The sequence below is a fragment of the Scyliorhinus canicula genome, chromosome 2 (assembly GCF_902713615.1).
Source record: "Scyliorhinus canicula chromosome 2, sScyCan1.1, whole genome shotgun sequence".
Classification (NCBI taxonomy): domain Eukaryota; kingdom Metazoa; phylum Chordata; class Chondrichthyes; order Carcharhiniformes; family Scyliorhinidae; genus Scyliorhinus; species Scyliorhinus canicula.
Genome location: NC_052147.1, coordinates 19,208,276 through 19,232,324, shown reverse-complemented (window position 1 = coordinate 19,232,324; position 24,049 = coordinate 19,208,276). Strand labels below are relative to the sequence as shown.

Below are 24,049 nucleotides of genomic sequence, written 5' to 3'. Positions count from 1 at the left end.
TCAGAGACCGTGTTAAGGTACGGGAGCTGGAGCTGGATAAACTTCGGATCATCCGGGAGGCAGAGGGGGTTATCAAGAAGAGTTACAGGGAGGTAGCCACACCCAAGGTACTGGACAAGAGTAGCTGGGTTACAGTCAGGGGAAAGAAAACTAACAGGCAGACAGTGCAGGGATCTCTCGTGGCCGTTCCCCTTCAAAACAAGTATACCGTTTTGGATGCTGTTGGGGGGATGATCTAGGGGGACGGCCAGGTCTCTGGCACTGAGTCTGGCTCTGGGGCTCAGAAGGGAAGGGGGAAGCATAGAAAAGCAATAGTAATAGGAGATTCAATGGTTAGGGGAATAGATAGGAGATTCTGTGGTCGCGAGCGAGACTCCCGAAAGGTATGTTGCCTCCCGAGTGCCAGGGCCAGGGATGTCTTGGATTGTGTCTTCAGGATCCTCAAGGGGGAGGGTGAGCAGCCAGAAGTCATGGTGCATATTGGTACCAACGACGTAGGTAGGAAAAAGGGTGTGGAGGTAATAAACAAGTTTAGGGAGTTAGGCTGGAAGTTAAAGGCCAGGACAGACAGAGTTGTCATCTCTGGTTTGTTGCCGGTGATAGCGAGGCTAGGAATAGGGAGAGAGTGCAGTTGAACACGTGGCTGCAGGAATGGTGTAGGAGGGAGGGTTTCAGGTATTTGGATAATTGGAGCGCATTCTGGGGAAGGTGGGACCTGTACAAGCAGGACGGGGGTTGCATCTGAACCAGAGGGGCACCAATAGCCTGGGGGGGAGGTTTTCTAGTACTCTTCGGGAGGATTTAAACTAATTTGGCAGGGAATGGGAACCGGATTTGTAGTCCAGCAACTAAGGAAGCCGATATTCAGGACGCCAAAGCACGTAGTGATGCAGTGGGGAAGGTAACACTGACAAAGGAGAGTACTTGCAGGCAAGGAGATGGGTTGAAGTGTGTATACTTTAATGCAAGAAGCATCAGGAATAAGGTGGGTGAACTTAAGGCATGGATCGGTACTTGGGACTATGATGTGGTGGTCATCACGGAAACTTGGATAGAAGAGGGGCAGAAATGGTTGTTGGAGGTCCCTGGTTATAGATGTTTTAACAAGATTAGGGAGGATGGTAAAAGAGGTGGGGGGGGGGGGGGGGGGCATTGTTAATTAGAGGTAGTATAACAGCTGCAGAAAGGCAGTTCGAGGGGGATCTGCCTACTGAGGTAATATGGGTTGAAGTCAGAAATAGGAAAGGAGCAGTCACCTTGTTGGGAGTTTTCTATAGGCCCCCCAATAGCAGCAGAGATGTGGAGGAACAGATTGGGAAACAGATTTTGGAAAGGTGCGGAAGTCACAGGGTAGTAGTCATGGGTGACTTCAACTTCCCAAACATTGAGTGGAAACTCTTTAGATCAAATAGTTTGGATGGGGTAGTGTTTGTGCAGTGTGTCCAGGAAGCTTTTCTAACACAGTATGTAGATTGTCCGACCAGAGGGGAGGCCATATTGGATTTAGTACTTGGTAATGAACCAGGGCAGGTGATAGATTTGTTAATGGGGGAGCATTTTGGAGGTAGTGACCACAATTCTGTGACTTTCACTTTAGTTATGGAGAGGGATAGGTGCGTGCAATAGGGCAAGGTTTACAATTGGGGGAAGGATAAATACAATGCTGTCAGACAAGAATTGAACTGCAGAACTTGGGAACATAGGCTGTCAGGGAAGGACACAAGTGAAATGTGGAACTTGTTCAAGGAACAGGTACTGCGTGTCTTTGATATGTATGTCCCTGTCAGGCAGGGAAGAGATGGTCGAGTGAGGGAACCATGGTTGACAAGAGAGGTTGAATGTCTTGTTAAGAGGAAGAAGGAGACTTATGTAAGGCTGAAGAAACAAGGTTCAGACAGGGCGCTGGAGGGATACAAGATAGCCAGGAGGGAACTGAAGAAAGGGATTAGGAGAGCTAAGAGAGGGCATGAAAAATCTTTGGCAGGTAGGATCAAGGAAAACCCCAAGGCCTTTTACACATATGTGAGAAATATGAGAATGACTAGAGCGAGGGTAGGTCTGATCAAGGACAGTAGCGGGAGATTGTGTATTGAGTCTGAAGAGATAGGAGAGGTCTTGAACAAGTATTTTTCTTCAGTATTTACAAACGAGAGGGACCATATTGTTGGAGAGGACAGTGTGAAACAGACTGATAAGCTCGAGGAGATACTTGTCAGGAAGGAAGATGTGTTGCGTGTTTTGAAAAACTTGAGGATAGACAAGTCCCCCGGGCCTGACAGGATATATCCAAGGATTCTATGGGAAGCAAGAAATGAAATTGCAGAGCCGTTGGCAATGATCTTTTCGTCCTCGCTGTCAACAGGGGTGGTACCAGAGGATTGGAGAGTGGCGAATGTCGTGCCCCTGTTCAAAAAAGGGAATAGGGATAACCCTGGGAATTACAGGCCAGTTAGTCTTACTTCGGTGGTAGGCAAAGTAATGGAAAGGATACTGAGGGATAGGATTTCTGAGCATCTGGAAAGACACTGCTTGATTGGGGATAGTCAGCACGGATTTGTTAGGGGTAGGTCTTGCCTTGCAAGGCTTATTGACTTCTTTGAGGAGGTGACCAAGCATGTGGATGAAGATAAAGCAGTGGATGTAGTGTACATGGATTTTAGTAAGGCATTTGATAAGGTTCCCCATTATAGGCTTGTGCAGAAAGTAAGGAGGCATGGGATAGTGGGAAATTTGGCCAGTTGGATAACAAACTGGCTAACCGATAGAAGACACAGAGTGGTGGTGGATGGCAAATATTCAGCCTGGAGCCCAGTTACCAGTGGCGTACCGCAGGGATCAGTTCTGGGTCCTCTGCTGTTTGTGATTTTCATTAACGACTTGGATGAGGGAGTTGAAGGGTGGGTCAGTAAATTTGCAGATGATACGAAGATTGGTGGAGTTGTGGATAGTGAGGAGGGCTGTTGTCGGCTTCAAAGAGACATAGATAGGATGCAGAGCTGGGCTGAGAAGTGGCAGATGGAGTTTAACCCTGACAAGCGTGAGGTTGTCCATTTTGGAAGGGCAAATATGAATGCGGAATACAGGGTTAACGGTAGGGTTCCTGGCAATGTGGAGGAGCAGAGAGATCTTGGGGTCTATGTTCATAGATCTTTGAAAGTTGCCACTCAAGTGGATAGAGCTGTGAAGAAGGCCTATGGTGTGCTAGCGTTCATTAGCAGAGGGATTGAATTTAAGAGCCGTGAGGTGATGATGCAGCTGTACAAAACCTTGGTCAGGCCACATTTGGAGTACTGTGTGCAGTTCTGGTCGCCTCATTTTAGGAAGGATGTGGAAGCTTTGGAAAAGGTGCAAAGGAGATTTACCAGGATGTTGCCTGGAATGGAGAGTAGGTCATACGAGGAAAGGTTGAGGGTGCTAGGCCTTTTCTCATTAGAACGGAGAAGGATGAGGGGCGACTTGATAGAGGTTTATAAGATGATCAGGGGAATAGATAGAGTAGACAGTCAGAGACTTTTTCCCCGGGTGGAACACACCATTACAATGGGACATAAATTTAAGATAAATGGTGGAAGATATAGAGGGGATGTCAGAGGTAGGTTCTTTACCCAGAGAGTAGTGGGGGCATGGAATGCACTGCCTGTGGAAGTAGTTGAGTCGGAAACGTTAGGGACCTTCAAGCGGCTATTGGATAGGTACATGGATTAGGGTAGAATAATGGAGTGTAGATTAACTTCTTCTTAAGGGCAGCACGGTAGCATTGTGGATAGCACAATTGCTTCACAGCTCCAGGGTCCCAAGTTCGATTTCGACTTGGGTCACTGTCTGTGTGGGTCTGCACATCCTCCCCGTGTGTGCGTGGGTTTCCTCCGGGTACTCCGGTTTCCTCCCACAGTCCAAAGATGTTGAGGTTGGGTGGATTGGCCATGAAAAATTGCCCTTAGTGTCCAAAATTCTATGATTAACCTCGGACAAAAGTTCGGCACAACATCGTGGGCTGAAGGGCCTGTTCTGTGCTGTATTTCTCTATCTATCTAACCATTAACTCATCCTTAACATTAAAGAACTGGGGACATTGCCCCTTTTGCCAGCCATGGGCGAGGTGTTGCATCACGCGCTGCAGTAGAGGATCTTCGGCAGTTTCTTCACGTATTTGGACCACACTGTGGTGATCACAAGTTAACCAGATGCAACACAACTGAGCGACCACTAGAGGGAGCACGGGAGAGCCATACAAATAGATCAGGACAGGAAGTGAGGACACACTCTTCACAGCAGGGGGGCTGGTAAGCAGGACACACAGCAAGCAAAGCTGGTAGTTAGCACTGGAAGGTAGTTCTAGGTCGAGCTCTGGAAACTGAACGAACCCACAATAAAGCATCTTCTCCACACTTGAGACTACGAGCTTTATTAAGACACGAGGAACAACACATGGTACCCAGGAGTGATTTCAGACGCTTATGACAGGACAACTCAGCTGCAGATACAGAAAACAAAAAAAAATGGCATGGAAATCTCAACCAAGAATGGCATGGAGATCTCCTGCTGGACATTCGACTTGGGAAGACATTGCTGATGAGAGGATGTGCCTTGGATACCCACTTCACCTGGACACGACTGGAAAAGTAAGAAGTGTCTGGGAAAGGTTTAAACAAATGTTCGATTTCGGTATCATAGCATATGATGCAGCAGCCGCCTCAGACGAAATTAAAATAGCAATCCTCATCGAAGGACATGAAGCTAGGAAAGTTTATAATGGATTTAAATACTCAAAAGGTGAAGACAAAAACAGCTTACAAACGTTACTAAACAAATTTGAAGAGTACTGTGAGAAATTTGAACAGCAAGACATACTCAGAGTCCAAACTGCACAGAGACTGAGTGATGCAAGACTTAAAAAATCACGAAAAGAGCAAGAAATCGCGAATGAAAAGTACAGATCAAAAAGAAGAAATAAAAAGAATTTCTCACAAAGCCAAAACGCTGAAATCCAGTCCAGATCGGAAAGAAAAGGTAACTTACAACTTTTAGAAAGAAAAAACGCTGAAATCCGCGATAAAATGGCGTCGGAGCACATTTTGCAGTCTCTGGTAAGCAAAGAACTACAAATCGCGTCTGCGCATGCGCCGGAACCGGAAGTCGCGCATGCGCCGGAACCGGAAATCGCGCATGCGCAGTTTACAAAAGATCGCGGCGCCGATCGTTATGCGCATGCGCAAGCCGCGCATGCGCAATCAAAAAAAGTCTTCGTCGCGGACCGTCATGCGCATGCGCAAGCCGCACATGCGCGATGGACACCGAACCGCACAAGGCAAGAAAGCCGATTTGCGCATGCGCAAGTCATGCCAACGCGTGATGTCATGACGTCTGAGAATCCTGACCACGCCCACTTAAAAGGGAAATGCCCGAAAATTGAAACCAAGACACTTAAAGTGGTAAAACCAAATTTTCTTGCCTCAGAACACAGAAAAACGCCTGAACTTAAACCAACAGTGAAAAACAACTTGCACAAAACCTTGGAAAAAGTTGCCTTCACCACACACAGTGAAGCGAACAAAAAGAATTCCGAAACAACAAAAGATGATTTGTTTTTCGACGATTACCTCTCGGACCTGACTGGGTCAGTCGGATATGCTTATCACAGCATCAGCGACACGGTCGCAAAGTACAACACGAACCAACTCGTGGTAGATGAATCCAACCAAAATGCTTTGGTTTTCGAAGAATACTACTCAGACATGGCTGAGTCAGTCGGATATGCTTATCACAGCATCAGCGACACGGTCGCAAAGTTCAACACGAATCAACTCGTGGTAGAAGAATCCAACCAGGATGATTTGGTTTTCGGAGAATACTACTCAGACACAGCTGAGTCAGTCGGATATGCTTATCACAGCATCAGCGACACGGTCGCAAAGTTCAACACGAATCAACTCGTGGTAGAAGAAGCCAACCAAGATGAAATGGCTTTCAAAGAATACTACTCAGACATGGAGGAGTTATTTGGACATGCTGATCACAGCATCAGCGACACCGTTGCAAAGCTCAACACGAATCTACTCATGGTGGATGAATCCAACACCATGGTGCCATGGCAGCTCGTCGATACATTAGATGACAGCAATACCCAAGACGAAGACGATTCCACACAGAGAGCACAGGAAGACTCCACGGAGCGAGCGATGACAGGCTCCACAGTGCGAGTGATGAAAGACGCCAACAGGGATGCAAGCAAACACTCCCGGGCGGACACCAAGCATGAACAAGACCATGAAGGTAAACCCGCTGTACCTGAGCAACCGCAAGCAGACTATGAAAGTCTACCAAGCTCACAGGAACAAGAAGAAAGAGCGGACTATGAAAGTCCAACACGCTCACAGGAACAAGAAGAAGACAATGCACCTCTGCCCACTGCATGCGAAGAAAGTGACAAGGTGCTCGCACTCGACGTACAGGATCACAGTGAGACTGACAGTTCTCAGCTTGTCTGTACAGAAGCACAGAGTCGGGCCACCCAACAGTCCAGAGAGACAATGCCGACAGAAAATATGCAGATTTTGACTCCAGAAGAGGAGCACCTGGAGCCCAGAGAGACAACGCCAAAAGAAAACATGCAGATTTTGACTCCAGAAGAGGAGCACCTGGAGTCCACAGAGACAATGCCGAAAGAAACCATGCAGATTCTGACTCCAGAGAGGAGCACCTGGAGTCCAGAGACATCAAACAAAAAGACACCATGCCGATTTTGACTCCAGAAGAGGAGCACCTGGAGTCCAGTGAGATAACATCAACAGAAATCATGAAGATTTTAACTCGAGAAGACGAGCACCAAGAAAGCAAAGATGCGGAATCCAATTCTACACAACTGATTGATGTCACCTGCACCGATGCAACATCAGATCATTCGCACCACTCGCGAGACGGAATGCTCAATGACTCAAATTATCCACTCGGGACACTCATAGAGTATAACAAGAAAAACAAAAGTCAAAAGAAACACAGCAAGAACAAAAACAACATGAAGCGCGACAAGACCAACAACAATAGCAAGAAGCACAGCAGAAACGAGAACGACAACAGCAAGAAGAAAAGCAACATGAAGCGCGACAAGACAAACAACAATAGCAAGAAGCACAGCAGAAACGAGAACGACAACAGCAAGAATAAAAGCAACATGAAGCGCAACAAGACAAACAACAACGTCAGGCACAAAGATAGCGACAACGACAGAGGCAGAAACAACAAGAATGGCAACAAACACAACAAAGTCAGGAGCAAAGATAGCGACAACAACGAAGACGGAAACGACAAAGACAGCGACAAGTACGGCAACGGAAACAACAAAAACAGGAACGACAGAAACAACAGCAATGAAACAACGACTTGTACACAATGGCACTACTTGGCACATGATGGACGATGCCACAGCACACTGCAAAACGATAACAAGACTACAAACATGTCATGGGATGACAACGAATCGCACAAATTCACGTCTGCTCCAGAACAAGCAAGCACACCAGCATCCAAGGCGGATGAGACAATAAATCAACACCACAAGCACAAAAAAAAAAGTCCATGCCAGTCAACATCAGTGATGTGACCATGCAAACACCCTCGGGATGACGCATTGGGTACTTAAGATAACAAGGAACACCAACAACATTCACAGCGGACTTGCAATATCAATATCACCACGTCATCAACAACAAAAAGAAAAAAAAAAAAAAGCTCTGAACAAATTCATCAAGTTTGGACTCATAAATGTGTTTATTAAGTTTGGACATATAAATACATTGGCTTTGTTAACTAAAGCAATAGCATCATCACTTGTATAGATACGCATATCATAAGTTACTGTTTTGTATAATTTTCCTTAATGATGTACAGAAACTATGTAATGAGAAAGAGGGGGATGTGGTGATCGTAGATTGACCAGATACAAAAAAACAACAGAGCAAACACGAGCGGGAGAGCTATAAATACACTGGGACAGGATGTACAATTTTCTTTAACGATGTTCAGAAAATATGTTAAGAGAAAAAGGGGGATGTGGTGATCACAAGTTAACCAGATGCAACACAACTGAGCGACCACTAGAGGGAGCACGGGAGAGCCATACAAATAGATCAGGACAGGAAGTGAGGACACACTCTTCACAGCAGGGGGGCTGGTAAGCAGGACACACAGCAAGCAAAGCTGGTAGTTAGCACTGGAAGGTAGTTCTAGGTCGAGCTCTGGAAACTGAACGAACCCACAATAAAGCATCTTCTCCACACTTGAGACTACGAGCTTTATTAAGACACGAGGAACAACACACACACGTTCATCAGTGGCTGGGAGGTTGCTGGCACACAACTGCACCTACGCCTCTCTGTGGCTGATGAAGTCGCCTTGTTCACACGGCATGGTGATGGATCAGGATAGGGCATCCGCGATGATCAGGTTTGTAGACGAGTTCGAAGTCATATCGGCGGAGCCGAAGAAGAATTCGCTATAGCTGAGGTGTCATTTTATTTAAATCCTTCTGGATTATGTGGACCAGAGGCCAGTGGTCTGTTTCCACCGTGAATTTTGGCAGGCCGTATACATAGTCATGAAACTTGACTATTTCTGTCAGAAGACCCAAAAACTCCTTTTCGATCTGGGCATACTGTTGCTCGATTGGCATCATGGCCCTGGAGGCATATGCCACTGGAGCCCAGGACGAGGAGTCGTCACACTGGAGGAGCACCGCCCCAATGCCGTCCTGGCTTGCGTCAGTAGATATCTTGGTGTCCTTGGTTGGGTCAAAGTACACCAGAACCGGGGCTGTGGTGAGCTTCGCCTTCAGCTCATGCCATTCTGCTTCATGTATGGGCCGCCACTGGAACACCGTTGACTTCTTGACGAGATGGCGGAGGGCTGTGGTGTGGGATGCCATATTGGTAATGAATTTCCCGAGAAAGTTGGCCATCCCGAGGAAGCGGAAGACCGCCTTCTTGTCCTCCGGGGTCTTCATGGTGTTGATTGCCAACACCTTGTCGGCGTCAGGTTGCACACCTTGCTATGAAATGTGGTCACCCAGAAACTTAATAGTGGATTGACCAAATGAGCATTTGGCCCTGTTGAGCTGGAGGCCATTTTCATGAACTCGCTGGAAGACCTGCTTGAGGCGAGCAATGTGCTCCTGGGGCGTCGTGGACCAGATAATCACATTGTCCACATAGACCTGCACCCCCTCGATGCCCTCCATCATTTGCTCCATGATGCGATGAAATACTTCGGAGGCTGATATGATACGGAAAGACATGCGGTTATAGCAGTAGCGGCCGAACGGGGTGTTAAACGTACACAGCTTCCGACTGGACGCGTCCAGCTGTATTTGCCAGAAACCACGGGAGGCATCCAGCTTGGTGAAGAATTTAGCATGCGCCATCTCACTGGTTAACTCTTCACGCTTCGGGATCGGGTAGTGCTCCCGCATGATGTTGCGGTTCAGGTCTTTGGGATCAATGCAAATGCGGAGCCCCCCAGAGGGTTATTTTACGCAGGCCATGGAGCTAACCCAATCTGTTGGTTCCGTGACCTTTGAGATGATGCCCTGGTCTTAGAGGTCCTGTAGTTGCTTTTTTAGACGATCTTTGAGAGGAGCCGGCACCCGGCATGGTGCATGGATCACAGGGGTGGCGTTCGGCTTGAGCAGTATTTGTAGCGATATGGGAGCATGCCCATTCCATCAAAGACGTTGTGGTACTGCGTGATAATGACATCTATTTCGGCTTGGAGATTCACATCGGGCTAGGCAGTCACCGGTGTCGAGGACATGGTGTGGACCCGCCGGACCAGATTCAAGAGCTTGCAGGCACGAACACCAAGCAGGGATGCCCTGTCAGGCCGGACGATTTCAAATCGTAATGTTGCCTTGATCGCCTTGTTAGATACCCCTTGCTGACACGATCCACTGGCAGCTATGGGATTGCCATTGTAGTCAAGGAGCTGGCAGGCTGGTGGAAGAATGCTTGGTTGGGCCCGGATGGTGTCGAGATCTGACTGTGATATGAGGTTTGCAGATGCGCCGATGTCCAGTTTAAATCGGATGCGAGCCCGGTTGACTGTGAGGATAGCACACCACTCGTCGTCGGGATCCATACTGAGGATCGAGAGGCGGTGTGCAGGTGCAGTGGAGGCCAGCTCGTGTGTGGTTATGATGCCCGCCCAATATGGAGACTTGAGGCAGTCAGCATCGGGTCCGTTGGGCTTTCGGGATCAGAATCCTGCATGCCATGTTGTATCGAGCGGACACTTCTGCGCCGCAGCTGGGATCGCTGGCTGCTGAGCGGTGGAGCGGACCTGTAGAAGGCCGCGTAGTGGCCAGGCTTGCCACCCTTTTGCTGGAACCACAATTCGGACACGTCATGACGCTGACGTCAGCGCGATCCGTGCGCCATCGCGCATGCACAGTGCGGTCAGCCGCGTACGCACCTGCACAGTAGGGTTTTCGGCCTCGTCGTCCACCTGGTCGTGGCGCGCATGCGCAGGGATCCGGGAAAAGCGCGCAAAACAGCCACTCTCCTCAATGCTCAGGTCTTGCATTTGTGCAATGGCCTGCACCCTTTCCGCCTCTTGGGAGGCCAGCTTTGCGGTTTCTGCTGCCCTGATGTGGGAGTAAGGTTTCTTGGCATGCCCATGGACAACGCATGTCTCGATAGCGACAGAGAGGGTCAACTGTTTGATTTTGAGGAGCTGCTGCCACAGGGAGTCAGAGTGGACCCCAAAACCGATCTGATCCCGGATCATGGAATCAGCCATCGAGTCATAATTACATGGCTGCGCTAGGATGCGGAGATGGGTCAAGAAGGACTGAAAAGGCTCATCCTTACCCTGAAGCCTCTGTTGGAAGATGTATCATTCACCTCAATAGTCGCAGTGGTTGTCGAATTTCAGCAGAACTGTCTTGAACTTCGTCTTGTCTTCGCCATCGGCAAACGTAAGCGAGTTGTAGATATGGATGTCGTGCTCCCCCGCAGTCGACAGGAATAGCATGATCTTCCTGGCATCTGATGCTGCCTCGAGGTCGGAGGCCTCGATATATAGGAGGAACTATGCTTGAAGATTTTCCAATTGGTGCCGAGGTTGCCGGAGATGCAGAGGTGTCGAGGAGGCTGGATGTTTTCCATTTTTCTGGATGGCTGCTTGCTGGTCGATGCAGATTCACTCGAGGTAGGTTCGTTAGGATTAATAGCACTCTGGTACCATGATTTGTTAGGCAGGTTGGTTCGATGTAGACTGCAACTTTATGCAGTGAAGTTAGAAATAGGGCCGGGATTCTCCCCTACCCAGTGGGGCGGGGGGTCCCGGCATACCGGAGTGGCGAGAATCACTCCGGAATCAGGCCTCCCCAAAGGTGCGGAATTCTCCGCACCTTTAGGGGCTAGGCCCGTGCCGGAGTGGCTCCCGCTCCGCCGACCGGCGCGAACGGCCTTTGGCGCCTGCCGACCGGCGCCACGCTGGCCGAAAGGCCTTCGCTGGCCGGCGTGAGTCTGCGCATGCGCCGGAGCGTCAGCGGCCGTCACCCCGGTGCATGCGCGGTGGAGGGGGTCTCTTCTACCTCCGCCATGGTGGAGGCCGTGGCGGCAGCGGAAGAAAAAGAGTGCCCCCACGGCACAGGCCCAACCGGCGATCGGTGGGCCCCAATCACAGGCCAGGCCACCGTGGGGGCACCCCACGGGGTCAGATTGCCCCGTGCCCCCCCAGGACCCCGGGGCTCACTCCCGCCGCCTGCTCCTGCCAGCACCAAAGGTGGTTTAAACCACGTTGGCGGGAGAGGCCTGACAGCGGCGGGACTTCGGCCCATCGGGTGCCGGAGAATCGCCACGGGAGGCCCGCCAACTGCCGCAGGGGGACCACCGACCGGCGCGCCGTGATTCCCGCCCCCGCTAATTCCCGGATGGCGGAGAATTCCGGCTGTACATATTCAGCTGTGGGTTAACACTCTACTAATCTAACTGATGACCTCGTACTGGCTTGACCAGACTTACTAGCTACCGCGTGGTGATTGTGTTCACTAGCTCGTGGACTCTGACTGTCTCAGTAGCTGGGTCCTGAGAGAGCGGGAATCTTAATGCCCTGTGGACTTTATAGTGGTAGTGTCCTGTCTGGTGATTGGCTGTTCTGTGTTGCATGTTCACTGGTCATGCTATGTGTCAACCACTGCCTGTCTGCATCTCATTATATACATGAGTGGATATTATGCAGAGGAAACATGCGAAGAGGAGGTAAAGGCATCCATGGCTGACAAGGGACGTCAAGGACAGCATAAAATCTAAAGAAAAAGCATACAAAGTGGCGAGGATTAGTGGGAAGCCAGAGGATTGGGAAGCTTTTAAAAGTGAGCAGAGGACAACTAAAAAAAGCAATAAGGGGGGAGAAGATGAAATATTAGTGCAAGCTAGCTAGTAATATATAAGAGGATAGGAAGAGTTTCTTTCAATATATAAAAGGTATGAGAGAGGCAAAAATAGACATTGGACAACTGGAAAATGTGGCTGGAGAAGTAATAATAGGAAACAAAGAAATGGCAGATGAACTGAATAGTTACTTTATTTACATCGATCTTCATGGTGGAAGACACCAGTGGGATGCCAGAGCTCTAGGAGAACCAGGGGGCAGAAGTGAGTGCAGTGACCATTACTAAGAGAAAGGTTCTGGGAAAACTGAAAGGTCTGAAGGTGGATAAATCACCTGGACTGGATGGACTACACCCCAGGGTTCTAAAAGAGACAGCTCAGGAGATTGTGGCAGTGTTGGTGGTGATCTTTCAGGAATCACTGGAGGCAGGAAGGGTCCCAGAGAACTGGAAAGTGGCTAATGTAACACCACTGTTTAAGAAGGGAGGGAGGCAAAAGACGGGAAATTATAGGCCGATTAGCCTGACTTCGGTCATTGGTAAGATTTTAGAATGCATTATTAAAGATGAGATTGCGGAGTACTTGAAAGTGCATGATAAAATAGAACTGAGTCAGCACAGCTTCGTCAAGGGGCGGTCATGCCTGACAAATGTTGAGAGTAATTTGAGGAAGTAACAAGTAAATCAGACAAAGGAGAATGAGTGGACATGATTTATTTAGATTTCCAGAAGGCCTTTGACAAGGTGCCGCATAAGAGACTGTAAAATACGTTAAGAGCCCACGGTGTTAAGGGTAAGATACTGGTATGGATAGAGGATTGCCTGACTAGCAGAAGGCAGGGAGTGGGGATAAAGGGGTCTTTTTCAGGATGGCAGCCGGTGACTAGTCATGTGCCTCAGCGGTCGGTTCCAGGACCACAACTTTTCACAATATACATTAATGATCTGGAAGAACTGAAGGCACATTTGCAAATGATACAAAGATCTGTAGAGGGGCAGCTAGTATTGAGGAAGCAGCCAGGCTGCAGAAGGACTTGGACAGGCTAGGAGAGTGGACAAAGAAGTGGCAGATGGAATACAATGTGGAAAAGTGGGAGGTTATGCACTTTGGAAGGAGAAATGGAGGAATAGACTATTTTCTAAATGGGAAGATGCTTAGGAAATCAGAAGCACAAAAGGACTTGGGAGTCCTTGTTCACGATTCTCTTAAGGTTAACATGTAGTTTCAGTCGGCAGTTAAGAAGACAAATGCAATGCTAGCATTCATGGCGAGAAGGCTAGAATACAAGACCAGGATTGTATGCCTGAGGCTAAAGAAGGCTTTTGTCAGACCGATTTGTAGTATTCTGAGCAATTTTGGGCCCAGTATCTAAGGAAGGATGTGCTGGCCTTGGAAAGGGTCCAGAGAAAGTTACAAAAATGATCCCTGGAATGAAGAGTTTGTCGTATGAGGAACGGTTGAGGACTCTGGGTCTGTACTCATTGGAGTTTAGAAGGATGAGAGGTGTAATTGATAATATGGAAAGATGTGTCATTTGAAACATGGAAGTCTGGCAATATCTGATTTAAGAAACATGAGAGGATACAGGGAAAGATCCCATAAAGGGTTAACAGCAGCTGCAAAGAGCAGGATTATAAAATGCAGATTCTTTTTCCCAAACAGGCCTAGCAAACAAACAAACAGGATTTCATTTCATTGAAATTAACTATCTTAATAAGCATCTGGAAAAGCATGGATGAGGGTTTCAGTTGAGTGAGGTGATAAATGTAAACCTTTCAAGTTATAACCAAGTGGGGGTCAAATATATAGGTGTGAAGCTCTACAGAAACCAGGTAAATAAAAGAAAATTGGAGACTATCAGTCTACGAGAAACATAATTTAAAGCCAAAATCAAAGTCAAAATTATGAGCTGGGGACACAATTGGAAAATAAAACTATAGAAATGACAGATCAAAATTCACACCCCTATTGAAACCAAAGCATTTTTGAATATCACAAAGGAACTTTGAACATCACAAAGGAAACAATGTAATCAGAGACCTTTGAGATGAAGTCATGTCAAAATTAATGCTTAATCATGTTAGAAGAAATTAGATTAAAGGTACCTTATGAAATTTCCAAGTGAAATAAAAGTTACTTCACAATAAAGTCATAAAAACTGAATAACTGTTAAAAAAATATATAAACCCTGAGAAAGGGGCAGAGAAGCACAGAACGAGAGAAGCAGAGAGGTGGAGAAGCAGAAAAGGAACAAGCAGCTCAGTCAGCTTACAGTCAGCTCGGTCATGGGACAAAGAAAAGTAGCCGAGCTAAAACAGCTAATACATCTAAGGAAGACCAGAATTTAAAGAGGAGGCAGAGTCAGCTCAGAGACAGCCAGCAGAGCCAGCTCTCACAGCTCGGTACATGGGAAAGATAGGACATAGCAACCGAGCTCACCAGCGAATACATCTAAAGAAGACCAGATTTTAAATTTTAAGAAGAAGATTGATTGTCAAGTTGGGCCTGAAGGTCCCTTCAACCAACCAGAAGGATCCAGAAGCAAGATCTTTTTACTGTACTTGTAAGTGCATGATAAAATAATGCACTGTAAAGACAGTGATTGCATCTTTTAAAAGAAAAAAAAATATTATAATAAAATAACGTAAAAGTTTTAACCTGAAACAGTGGTTATTTTACTTACTTAGCAATGCAGGACCCACGATATCAATGCTACTAAGGGGTAAGTGGGTAAAATTCTTCTGTGAAGGTATGGGTTATACTGGGGGGATTACCTGAAAACATAGTTTGACCTGAATAGCACCCACTGAAGCCTGCATAGGAGTCGGGCAGTGAGAATCCCTGTTCACCATTTAGAATATCGACCCTTTTTGGTATAGGGGGAATTCTAAGAATAGTGGTGAGCTTTTAACTTCACAGGGGATCTTATTAAAACGTACAAGATATTGCAAGGCCTCGATAGAGTGGACGTGGAGAGGATATTTCCACTTGTAGGAAAAAATAGAACCAGAGGACATAATCTCAGACTAAAGGGACGATCCTTTAAAAACAGCGATGAGGAGGAATTTCTTCAGCCAGAGGGTGGTGAATCTGTGGAACTCGTTGCCGCAGAAGGTTTTGGAGGCCAAATCACTGAGTGTCTTTAAGACAGAGATAACTAGGTTTTTGATCAATAAGGGGGTCAGGGGTTATGGGGAGAAGGCAGGAGAAAGAGGATGATAAAAATATCAGCCATGATTGAATGGCAGAACAGACTTGATGGGCCGAGTGGCCTAATTCTGCTCCTATGTCTTATGGTCTTATAGTTCTATGGTCTAAAAGGATGGGACAAAATTGCCCAATATATACTTGTAGCTCTGTTAAAGTGTTTGGCCCAAAGTGTGCTGACAACACAATGGTAAGGCTAATGCATTCAATGTTTTCTATACCTAATGCCACAGCAACTTAAGGCCTGGATAGGTATGGAATTCAACACAGAAAATAAAAGACTGCTGTCAGAGATGTACCACTCCATGCATTTAGCAGCATGATGTTCTACTGGAATGATAAATACGAAGTTAACTTGTCACAGAACGTATTTCAAGCCTAAAAGCCTTATTAACTATATGATAATTGTCAATTACTGCCAGTCAATCTTTTTGACACTGCAAAGTGTCATGTGAGAGCACATTTAAGAAATGGCTGTTTATAAATGGGCGTGTGCATAAATATCTGTAGTTAGAGTACCTTTAAGAAATGAGTGCTTATTACTGCAGTGATGTCAGAGAGTGGGTGGAGCTGGGCTGTATGTCAGCGTTTTACTTTTGTTTTGAGCAGGCTGCAGGCAGGATGTGTTTTAGTTTTGTTTTCAGTGTTGGAGCTGAAGCCAGACCAAGCAGGTGTACTGCTGTTTTCTCTGCAATCAAAAGACTATCTCTTGATCATTTGGTGAATTCAAAATTATAAATGTTCTCAGTAGTGAATGTAAACCTAATGTGCTTCTGTTGAAAGGTGTTTCTTCTGTCTTCTGGATGTTGTTTGGGAAGTTGTTAAGCATTACTTAGTGTTGTATTCTTTGGGGGTTGTATTTGAATTGATGGTTGCTAAGATGTTCACTGTATGTTTTAAAAAGGTTAACTTGAGTTCATAGAATGAACATTGTCTTGCTTTAAAAAAATACTTTTCCATTTCTGCTTTGCCACACCTGTAGAGTGGGCCGTGTGCTCCCCATTCCACAATCTATTAAAAGTTGTGGGTCAGGTGAACTCCATGATACACTTTGGGGTTCTCTAAACCCTGGCCCACAACAAAAGTACTTTTGGAATGATCATCCCTTCAAGGTTTAATTATTGAAATCCTTAATTTGAAAAAAAATTCTGTCTCTTTCTCTTAATATAATTCCTCTTTCATCTCTCTAATTCTCTTTTTGTACCTGTTCTGCCATTGATTCACCCATTCTAATTTATACTTCCTTTTCAGTTCTTTCTTTTTTATTTCACAAATCTTCAATCTGATTGGATAAAGAGATACAGGCTGCGATTTATTGGGGGACGCAACAATATTGATAAATCTCGCGAGAGGCTTCTCGGGAGATTTAACAGCCTCGTTATGCCTCGCAAGATTTAACGAGATCATGCGAGGCGTTGTGATCTGGACCTCACCCACAATGGGCAGGGTCCAGATTTGCATATTCAAGTGTGCAGTCAGGTTCACCTGAATGTGTTCTTGCTAGAGTTACCCAAAGCGCAGGGCACACCCACACCGGGTGACCCTGAATGAGCGTCATTTAACTCTGGTCTCTACAACGTGGACCAGGTAAACCGTGGCAAGAGCGAGGCCATGTTCTTTGGAAACTGGGCCAACCGGTCCTTTGTCCCCTTCACGGACAGGTCAGATTACCTGAAGGTGCTGGGGATATGGTTCGGAGCGGCTGGGGCGTGCACCAAAAACTGGGAGGAGCGCATTGCTAAAGTAAAACAGAAACTGGGCTGGTGGGAGCAACGCTCCCTCTCCATTGCGGGCAAAACCCTGGTCATCAGGTGTGAGGTACTCTCGGTGTTACTGTACGTGGCGCAGGTCTGGCCCATCACTCGGACCTACGCCGCAGCAGTCACCCGGGCCATCTTCAAATTCATTTGGAGATCCAAGATGGACCGGGTCCGAAGAGACATAATGTACAAGCCTCTAGATAAAGGAGGGAGGAACGTACCCAACGCCGCCCTCATCCTGATGGCCACCTTTGTGTGCAGCTGCATCAAGCTGTGCGTAGACCCTGGGTATACAAGCACCAAGTGTCACTACATACTGAGGTTCTACCTGTCCCCGGTGTTACGAAGGATGGGCCTGGCCTCATTGCCGCAGAACGCTCCAAGCAGTTGGAACGTGCCGTACCACCTGTCCTTCGTGGAAAAGTTTTTGAAGAAAAACACCTTTGACCACAAAGCAATGAAGCAGTGGTCAGCACGTAATGTCCTCGAGGCCCTCAGGGAAAAGGAGACTGTGGAGGACGTGGGATGGTTCCCTGAGCAGACTGTCGGAGTCATCTGGCAGAACGCCTCATCACCAGAACTTTCAAACAAGCACCAAGACCTAGCTTGGCTGGTGGTGAGAAGGGCCCTCCCTGTCAGATTCTTCATGTACACCCAAAGGCTCAGCACTGTTGCACGCTGCCAGGGCCGGCTCAAGGTACCGGCAACTCGGGCAGTCGCCCGGGGCGCCATGTGCTAGGGGGCGCCATTAACGAGTGCGTGACCGGCATCAGAGACCTGCCGACAGAGAGACCGGCCCGCCGATCGGTGAGTCCTGATCATATACCAGGTCACTCCGGCCCCTCCCCTCCCCGACCCGACCCCCCCCCGACCCGACCACCCCCCCGACCCGACCCCCCCCCGACCCGACCCCCCCCGACCCGACCCCCCGACCCGACCCCCCCGACCCGACCCGACCCCCCCCGACCCGACTCCCCCGACCCGACCCCCCCCGACACGACCCCCCCCCGACCCGACCCCCCCCCAACCCGACCCCCCCGACCCGACCCCCCCCGACCCGACCCCCCCCCGACCCACCCCCCCGACCCGACCCCCCCCCGACCCGACTCCCCCGACCCGACCCCCCCGACCCGACCTGACACCCCCCGACCCGACCCGACCCCCCCGACCCGACCCCCCCCGACCCGACTCCCCCGACCCGACCCCCCCGACCCGACCTGACCCCCCCCGACCCGACCCGACCCCCCCGACCCAACCCGACCCCCCCCGACCCGACCCGACATCCCCCGACCCGACCCGACCCCCCCGACCTGACCCGACCCCCCCCGACCCGACCCGACCCCCCCCGACCCGACCCGACCCCCCCCGACCCGACCCGACCCCCCCCGACCCGACCCGACCCGACACTCTTTGGTCTGCCCGAAACTTGCTGATCTTCCAGTGCAAAGAATTGTCCTCGACCGAGTGTTGCAGACTGGCACATTCCAAGGTCCAGTACTACGTGCTGAGGGACGCATTCAAGCTTGGGGCAGCTGCCGCCAAGGCGCAATGGGGGAAGACCACTGTGTAAGGTCTTACCAGCAAATGTACACCGAGGGGTTGGTAACAGTGTAAAGCCCCTCGATCCGGGTCTTCACTACCACAATGTATGAAAGAAACAAAGCAATGTAAACATTTAAAAAACAACTGTAACTTAAAGTAGGATACGTGTGTAACGTTATCCCAATTGAATTGAAGAAAGACAAATGAATGTAACTCAGATGGAAATGTACAGCCAAGATAATTTGAAATGTTCTGTAAATTTTATGAATAAAGTATATTTTTTAAAAAAAATCTGTATGGGGAAAGACCACAGTGTAAGGTCTTACCAGCAAATGTACACCAAGGGGTTGGTAACAGTGTAAAACCCCTCGGTCCGAGTCTTCAATACCACAATGTATGAAAGAAACAAAGCATTTAAGAAAGAACTGTAACTTATAGTAGGATACGTGTGTAACGTTATCCCAATTGAATTGAAGAAAAACAAGTGAATGTAACTCAGATGGAAATGTACAGCCAAGATAATCTGAAATGTTCTGTAAAGTTTATGATAAATTTTATGAATGAAGTATATTTTTTGAAAAAAAACAAAAAACAAAAAAAAAAACGTGGACCAGCCCAGGCAATTGGGAGCCCTTGAGTGGTTGGGTTGTGGACAGGGTTGTTACCTGGCACCTGAACACTGTGGCACTGCCAGGACATGGGCACCCTGGCAATGCTGCCTGGGCACAGTGCCCAAATGGCACTGGCACCCTGGTAGTACCCTGGTAGTGCCAGTGTGGTGTTGTGCCCATGCAAAGGATTGGACCCGGGTGCCCTGCCTTTATGCAGGAGACTCAATACTCTCTCATTGGTAAGTTGGGGCATGTGGGGGTGGGGGGTCCTGAGGCCATGGTGAGCAGTCTAGAGATTAGGCGCCATTTAAAAATAGAGCAGAGCTTGTTAGTGCAGGAAATGAGACTAAGTGCTGGCTCGGTGGGGTGTTGCTAATTGAGGCTCTGAAATGAAACAGAGTCCCGTTTAATAGCGGGGTCGTTCTCAGCACTGCCAGCACCAGGAAACACTCGGCGAAACGTGCTCTACGCAGATTCTGTTAAATTGCGTCCTCATATTTGCTTGCTTGTTCATGCAGATTCCAAATGCCCTGTAGAGGGCACTGTACTGTTTTCAACTTGCGCTTCCAGCAACTGCCATTGTTAGCATTGCTCCGAAAGCTAGTGATTGAAACAAAGCTGTTGGACTTTAACCTGGTGTTGTAAGACTTCTTACTGTGCTCACTCCAGTCCAACGCCGGCATGTCCACATCATTGTTAAACATCATTAACATTAAACAGGCAACAAACAGTTTACTCATTGCCATGTGCAGAATATATTTGGCTTTTTTTTGACATAGAACACTTCTGAAACTGCGTCAAAATTGGACAGGATGCATTCAAGAACATAATGCATTTTGGATACACATAAATGTTGTTAAGCTTCAGGATTGAAAAATGGTTCCTATTAAAATCAGAGCCCAGGAGAATATTCCTTGGAACAGGGAATCAAAAAATTCAATTAATTATTAAAATGAGTTTCCCAACAGGGAAACAGCTATGTGCAGGTGCAAACCACAACTCCAAATATTTATTTCCTGGGCTACCAAATCATGCTACCATTGCATGACATTTGCAAGCATTTCAGGAGGGTTGGTAAACTTGCGTGACGTTTTCCTCTCCACTGCCCAAGCATTCGTAGGACAACATCAGTGCTGTCACAATACTTTCTGTGAGGATAGCCCACTCAGCTCAGACTGAGGATCAAAGCTGGGTCATGTGTGGAATTTATGGGAAAAACTTTCAGTTTAGGTCAAAATGGTGGTAATTTAGCAGCCACTCACCTACCCCTCCCAATTTTAATTCCCATTGACTCGAATTGAAGGTTGTACTATTGTCGTCTTTCTGTCTGTGTCCAAATAGAAAATGGCTAGTTACCAATATGGATCAATGTTACAATTCCTATTTCACATATCTGAATAAAATACTTACTTTTGAAAGTTCATAAAAATTTCGAAATTTGGGTTTACTCGGATCAGCATTATAGAAATTCTCAGAAACAGGAAGATTTATTCCAAGTATAGATGGTGGTCTGTAATTCACCTATCATAAACAAAAAAAGCAGGATTTCTTCTCTTACATTGATAGTTTGAAATAACAGATGTTGGGAATTAATATATAGATTAAGTGTGGCATATTATAATCTCATTTTATATGGATAAAGCCCTTGTAATGCAGAATTGCCGAGCAAAAACTTATAGCTAAGTTCCGCATGCATGAGTGTGGCCTCAACCGGGATCTTGGATTCATGTCGCATTACATCCACCCCCCACCATCTGGCCTGGACTTGCAAAATCCTACCAACTGTTCTGGCTTGAGACAATTCACACCTCTTTAACCTGTGATTATCCCTCTCCCTGGATCTGTAATGATTTGATTACCTGCAAGTGCTCGCACTCCAAGCATTGTCCAGCATCTCTGACTTTGTCTATATAAATGTTTCTGGAACATACCTCTCCATTCACCTGAGGAAGGAGCTGCGCTCCGAAAGCTCGTGTTTGAAACAAACCTGTTGGACTTTAACCTGGTGTTGTAAGACTTCTTACAAAGCAGACCAAGGTAGGCCAGCAGCACGGTTCAATTCTTGTACCAGCTTCCCCGAACAGGCGCCGGAGTGTGGCGACTAGGGGCTTTTCACAGTAACTTCATTGAACCCTACTTGTGACAATAAGAGATTTTCATTTTTCATTTTCAATTGAACAAAAAAATTGAAATCTGCTGGTGGGGCAATGACAGGGGGTGCTGCCAGCATGCCATCAAACCCAGGTCATCCAAGCACCTCTGTACTCCTGGCATGGTCATCACCACTGGTTTTCGATTCTGAAAGCACGGCTGTCTCCAACATCCTCCACCATCCCAGAGTCACTCACCTCAGTTTGGCATGTTAGTGAAGAAGCTCCAAGGGCACTATCTGGCGCGCACCCCACACATGCTGCAATACATTAGGTTGAGGTATGAAACCCCGAGGGGGTGGACAGTCAGAGAGCGGCCTAACACCAGGGACGGTTTTGGGCTTCTGGAAAGGGCTTTCCCATCAATAGTGCAGATGCAGTCACAGAGTCAGGGATTGTATGAGGGGGTGTCAGCAACCATCCAGCATCTGCAGGTGCAGTTCAAGGAGTTCAATGCCTCCAGGGCAGGTTGTGGTGTGGAGCATGCGTGCCACCCAAGCTAACACTGCGTAGGGCTTGGGATGGGATCCAAAGGTTTTGGCCATGGGTCAAGATATCCAAGGCCTGGGTCACTCTGTGCGAGCTTTGGCCAAAGAGCAGGACGCTGCCCTGTCACGGGCAGCCACCTGGACATTGCAGCAACACTCCAGAGCGTGGCCCAGCCATAATGGTCCATGGCTGAGGGCATCAGTGGCATTGCATGGGTGCTGGTTGACGTGGCACAGACCCAGAGGGAGACGGCGCAGTTACTGGCTGATATGGCGCACAACGAGAAAATGGTGGAACAGTCGCAATGTGATGTGGCGCAGTCCCAGGGGGAGGTGGTCCACTAGCTGTGCTCCATGGTCGCCAGAATGAACGCCCTGGTCGAGACGGGAGCGAGCCTCCAGGAGGCCTACTGCACATCTGATTTACTGCCTGAAGACTCTCAACCTGGCCCCCTCCAGTCCAGCCCAAGTCCCCCAACTCCCAGTCACATGACCCTCCACAGCATCTGGCAATGTGCTCCATGAAGGAAATAGAGAGGGGTACTCACTTCCATGCTCCTTTTGGAGTGTATGGTGCCTGGGTCCCCACCTTTAAGGACCAGCAGTTATTGCCCCCAGGTGACTTCCCGCTCAGGGGTTGGAGTACCAGGTTGTCGCTGCATTCGACTTTAATCTCTCCAATGAGATTAAAATGAATGCAGATTAGTTGCACGATCATACTGTAATGTTCTTGTCAGATGGCCTGAATTATATTACACAAACACCAGTAGCTGAAGCTATAAACAATTTATTAACATTAACTGTGGGTAGACTATATACAAAACAACAGATGAAGAACAGTATGATCATGCACAAGCGACCTCTCACTTCCAGCTTCCTAGTCAGTCTGAGGTCACCTGACTCTAACATGCGCTATATACTAATGAGATTCCTACTGGTCAGTCAGTGAATTACAACGCAACCATGATATCACCACATATACGAGCTGGAGCGGGCTGGGAAGCACAAATCCTGTTTTGGGGCTCTCTGGCAATTTTCCCCCCATAATGGGATTTGCGCTGGGTGCAACGTGGCTGCAGAATTTCCCTCTGTGTCTGCAATGCATGAGCACCGGCTGACTAGACTAACAAACCGTTGTTAATGCATGAGAACAGTGGGTGTATAATGGATAACTTGGCTAATTTATAGTTATAAATGACCGTTCATGCAAATGTGTCTTTTATTTTCTCGGCATATTTCTATCTTTTATTTGATATGAAAAGTTTGGGTTTTGAAATGCATTAAGTCTGGCATTACACCTGGTTTTCTGTCATCAGATGACAATGCGATGAGGCAATCTGTCTGTCAGTCACCATCTTACATTGGCTCAGTAAAGACCTCTCACTGAGACAGACACTGAAGAAGCATTCCCGTTTAAACTAGAAACACTTTCCCTCAACACTGCTCACCCTCTATCCCAACACTGCTCACCCTCTATCCCAACACTGCTCACCCTCTATCCCAACACTGCTCACCCTCTATCCCAACACTGCTCACCCTCTATCCCAACACTGCTCACCCTCTATCCCAACATTGCTCATCCTCTATCCCAACACTGCTCACCCTCTATCCCAACACTGCTCACCCTCTACCCCAACACTGCTCACCCTCTATCCCAACACTGCTCACCCTCTATCCCAACACTGCTCACCCTCTACCCCAACACTGCTCACCCTCTATCCAACACTGCTCACCCTCTATCCCAACACTGCTCACCCTCTCCCCACACTGCTCACCCTCTCCCACAACACTGCTCACCCTCTCCCCCGCCACTGCTCACCCTCTCGCCTCTCCCCAACACTGCTCACCCTCTATCCAAACACTGCTCACCCTCTACCCCAACACTGCTCACGCTCTATCCCAACA

At 47.9% G+C, this 24,049-nt stretch overlaps 1 protein-coding gene across 1 annotated transcript in view; it reads right to left on the bottom strand.

The window, feature by feature from the left end:
* The window catches only part of LOC119951341 (cation channel sperm-associated protein subunit beta-like), a 200,709-nt gene that overhangs the window by 27,548 nt on the left and 149,112 nt on the right, over positions 1-24,049 (bottom strand). The window contains exon 10 of the mRNA XM_038774468.1: positions 20,917-21,027. Within this exon, the coding sequence (XP_038630396.1) occupies positions 20,917-21,027 (111 nt within the window). The remainder of the gene's footprint in view (positions 1-20,916; positions 21,028-24,049) is intronic.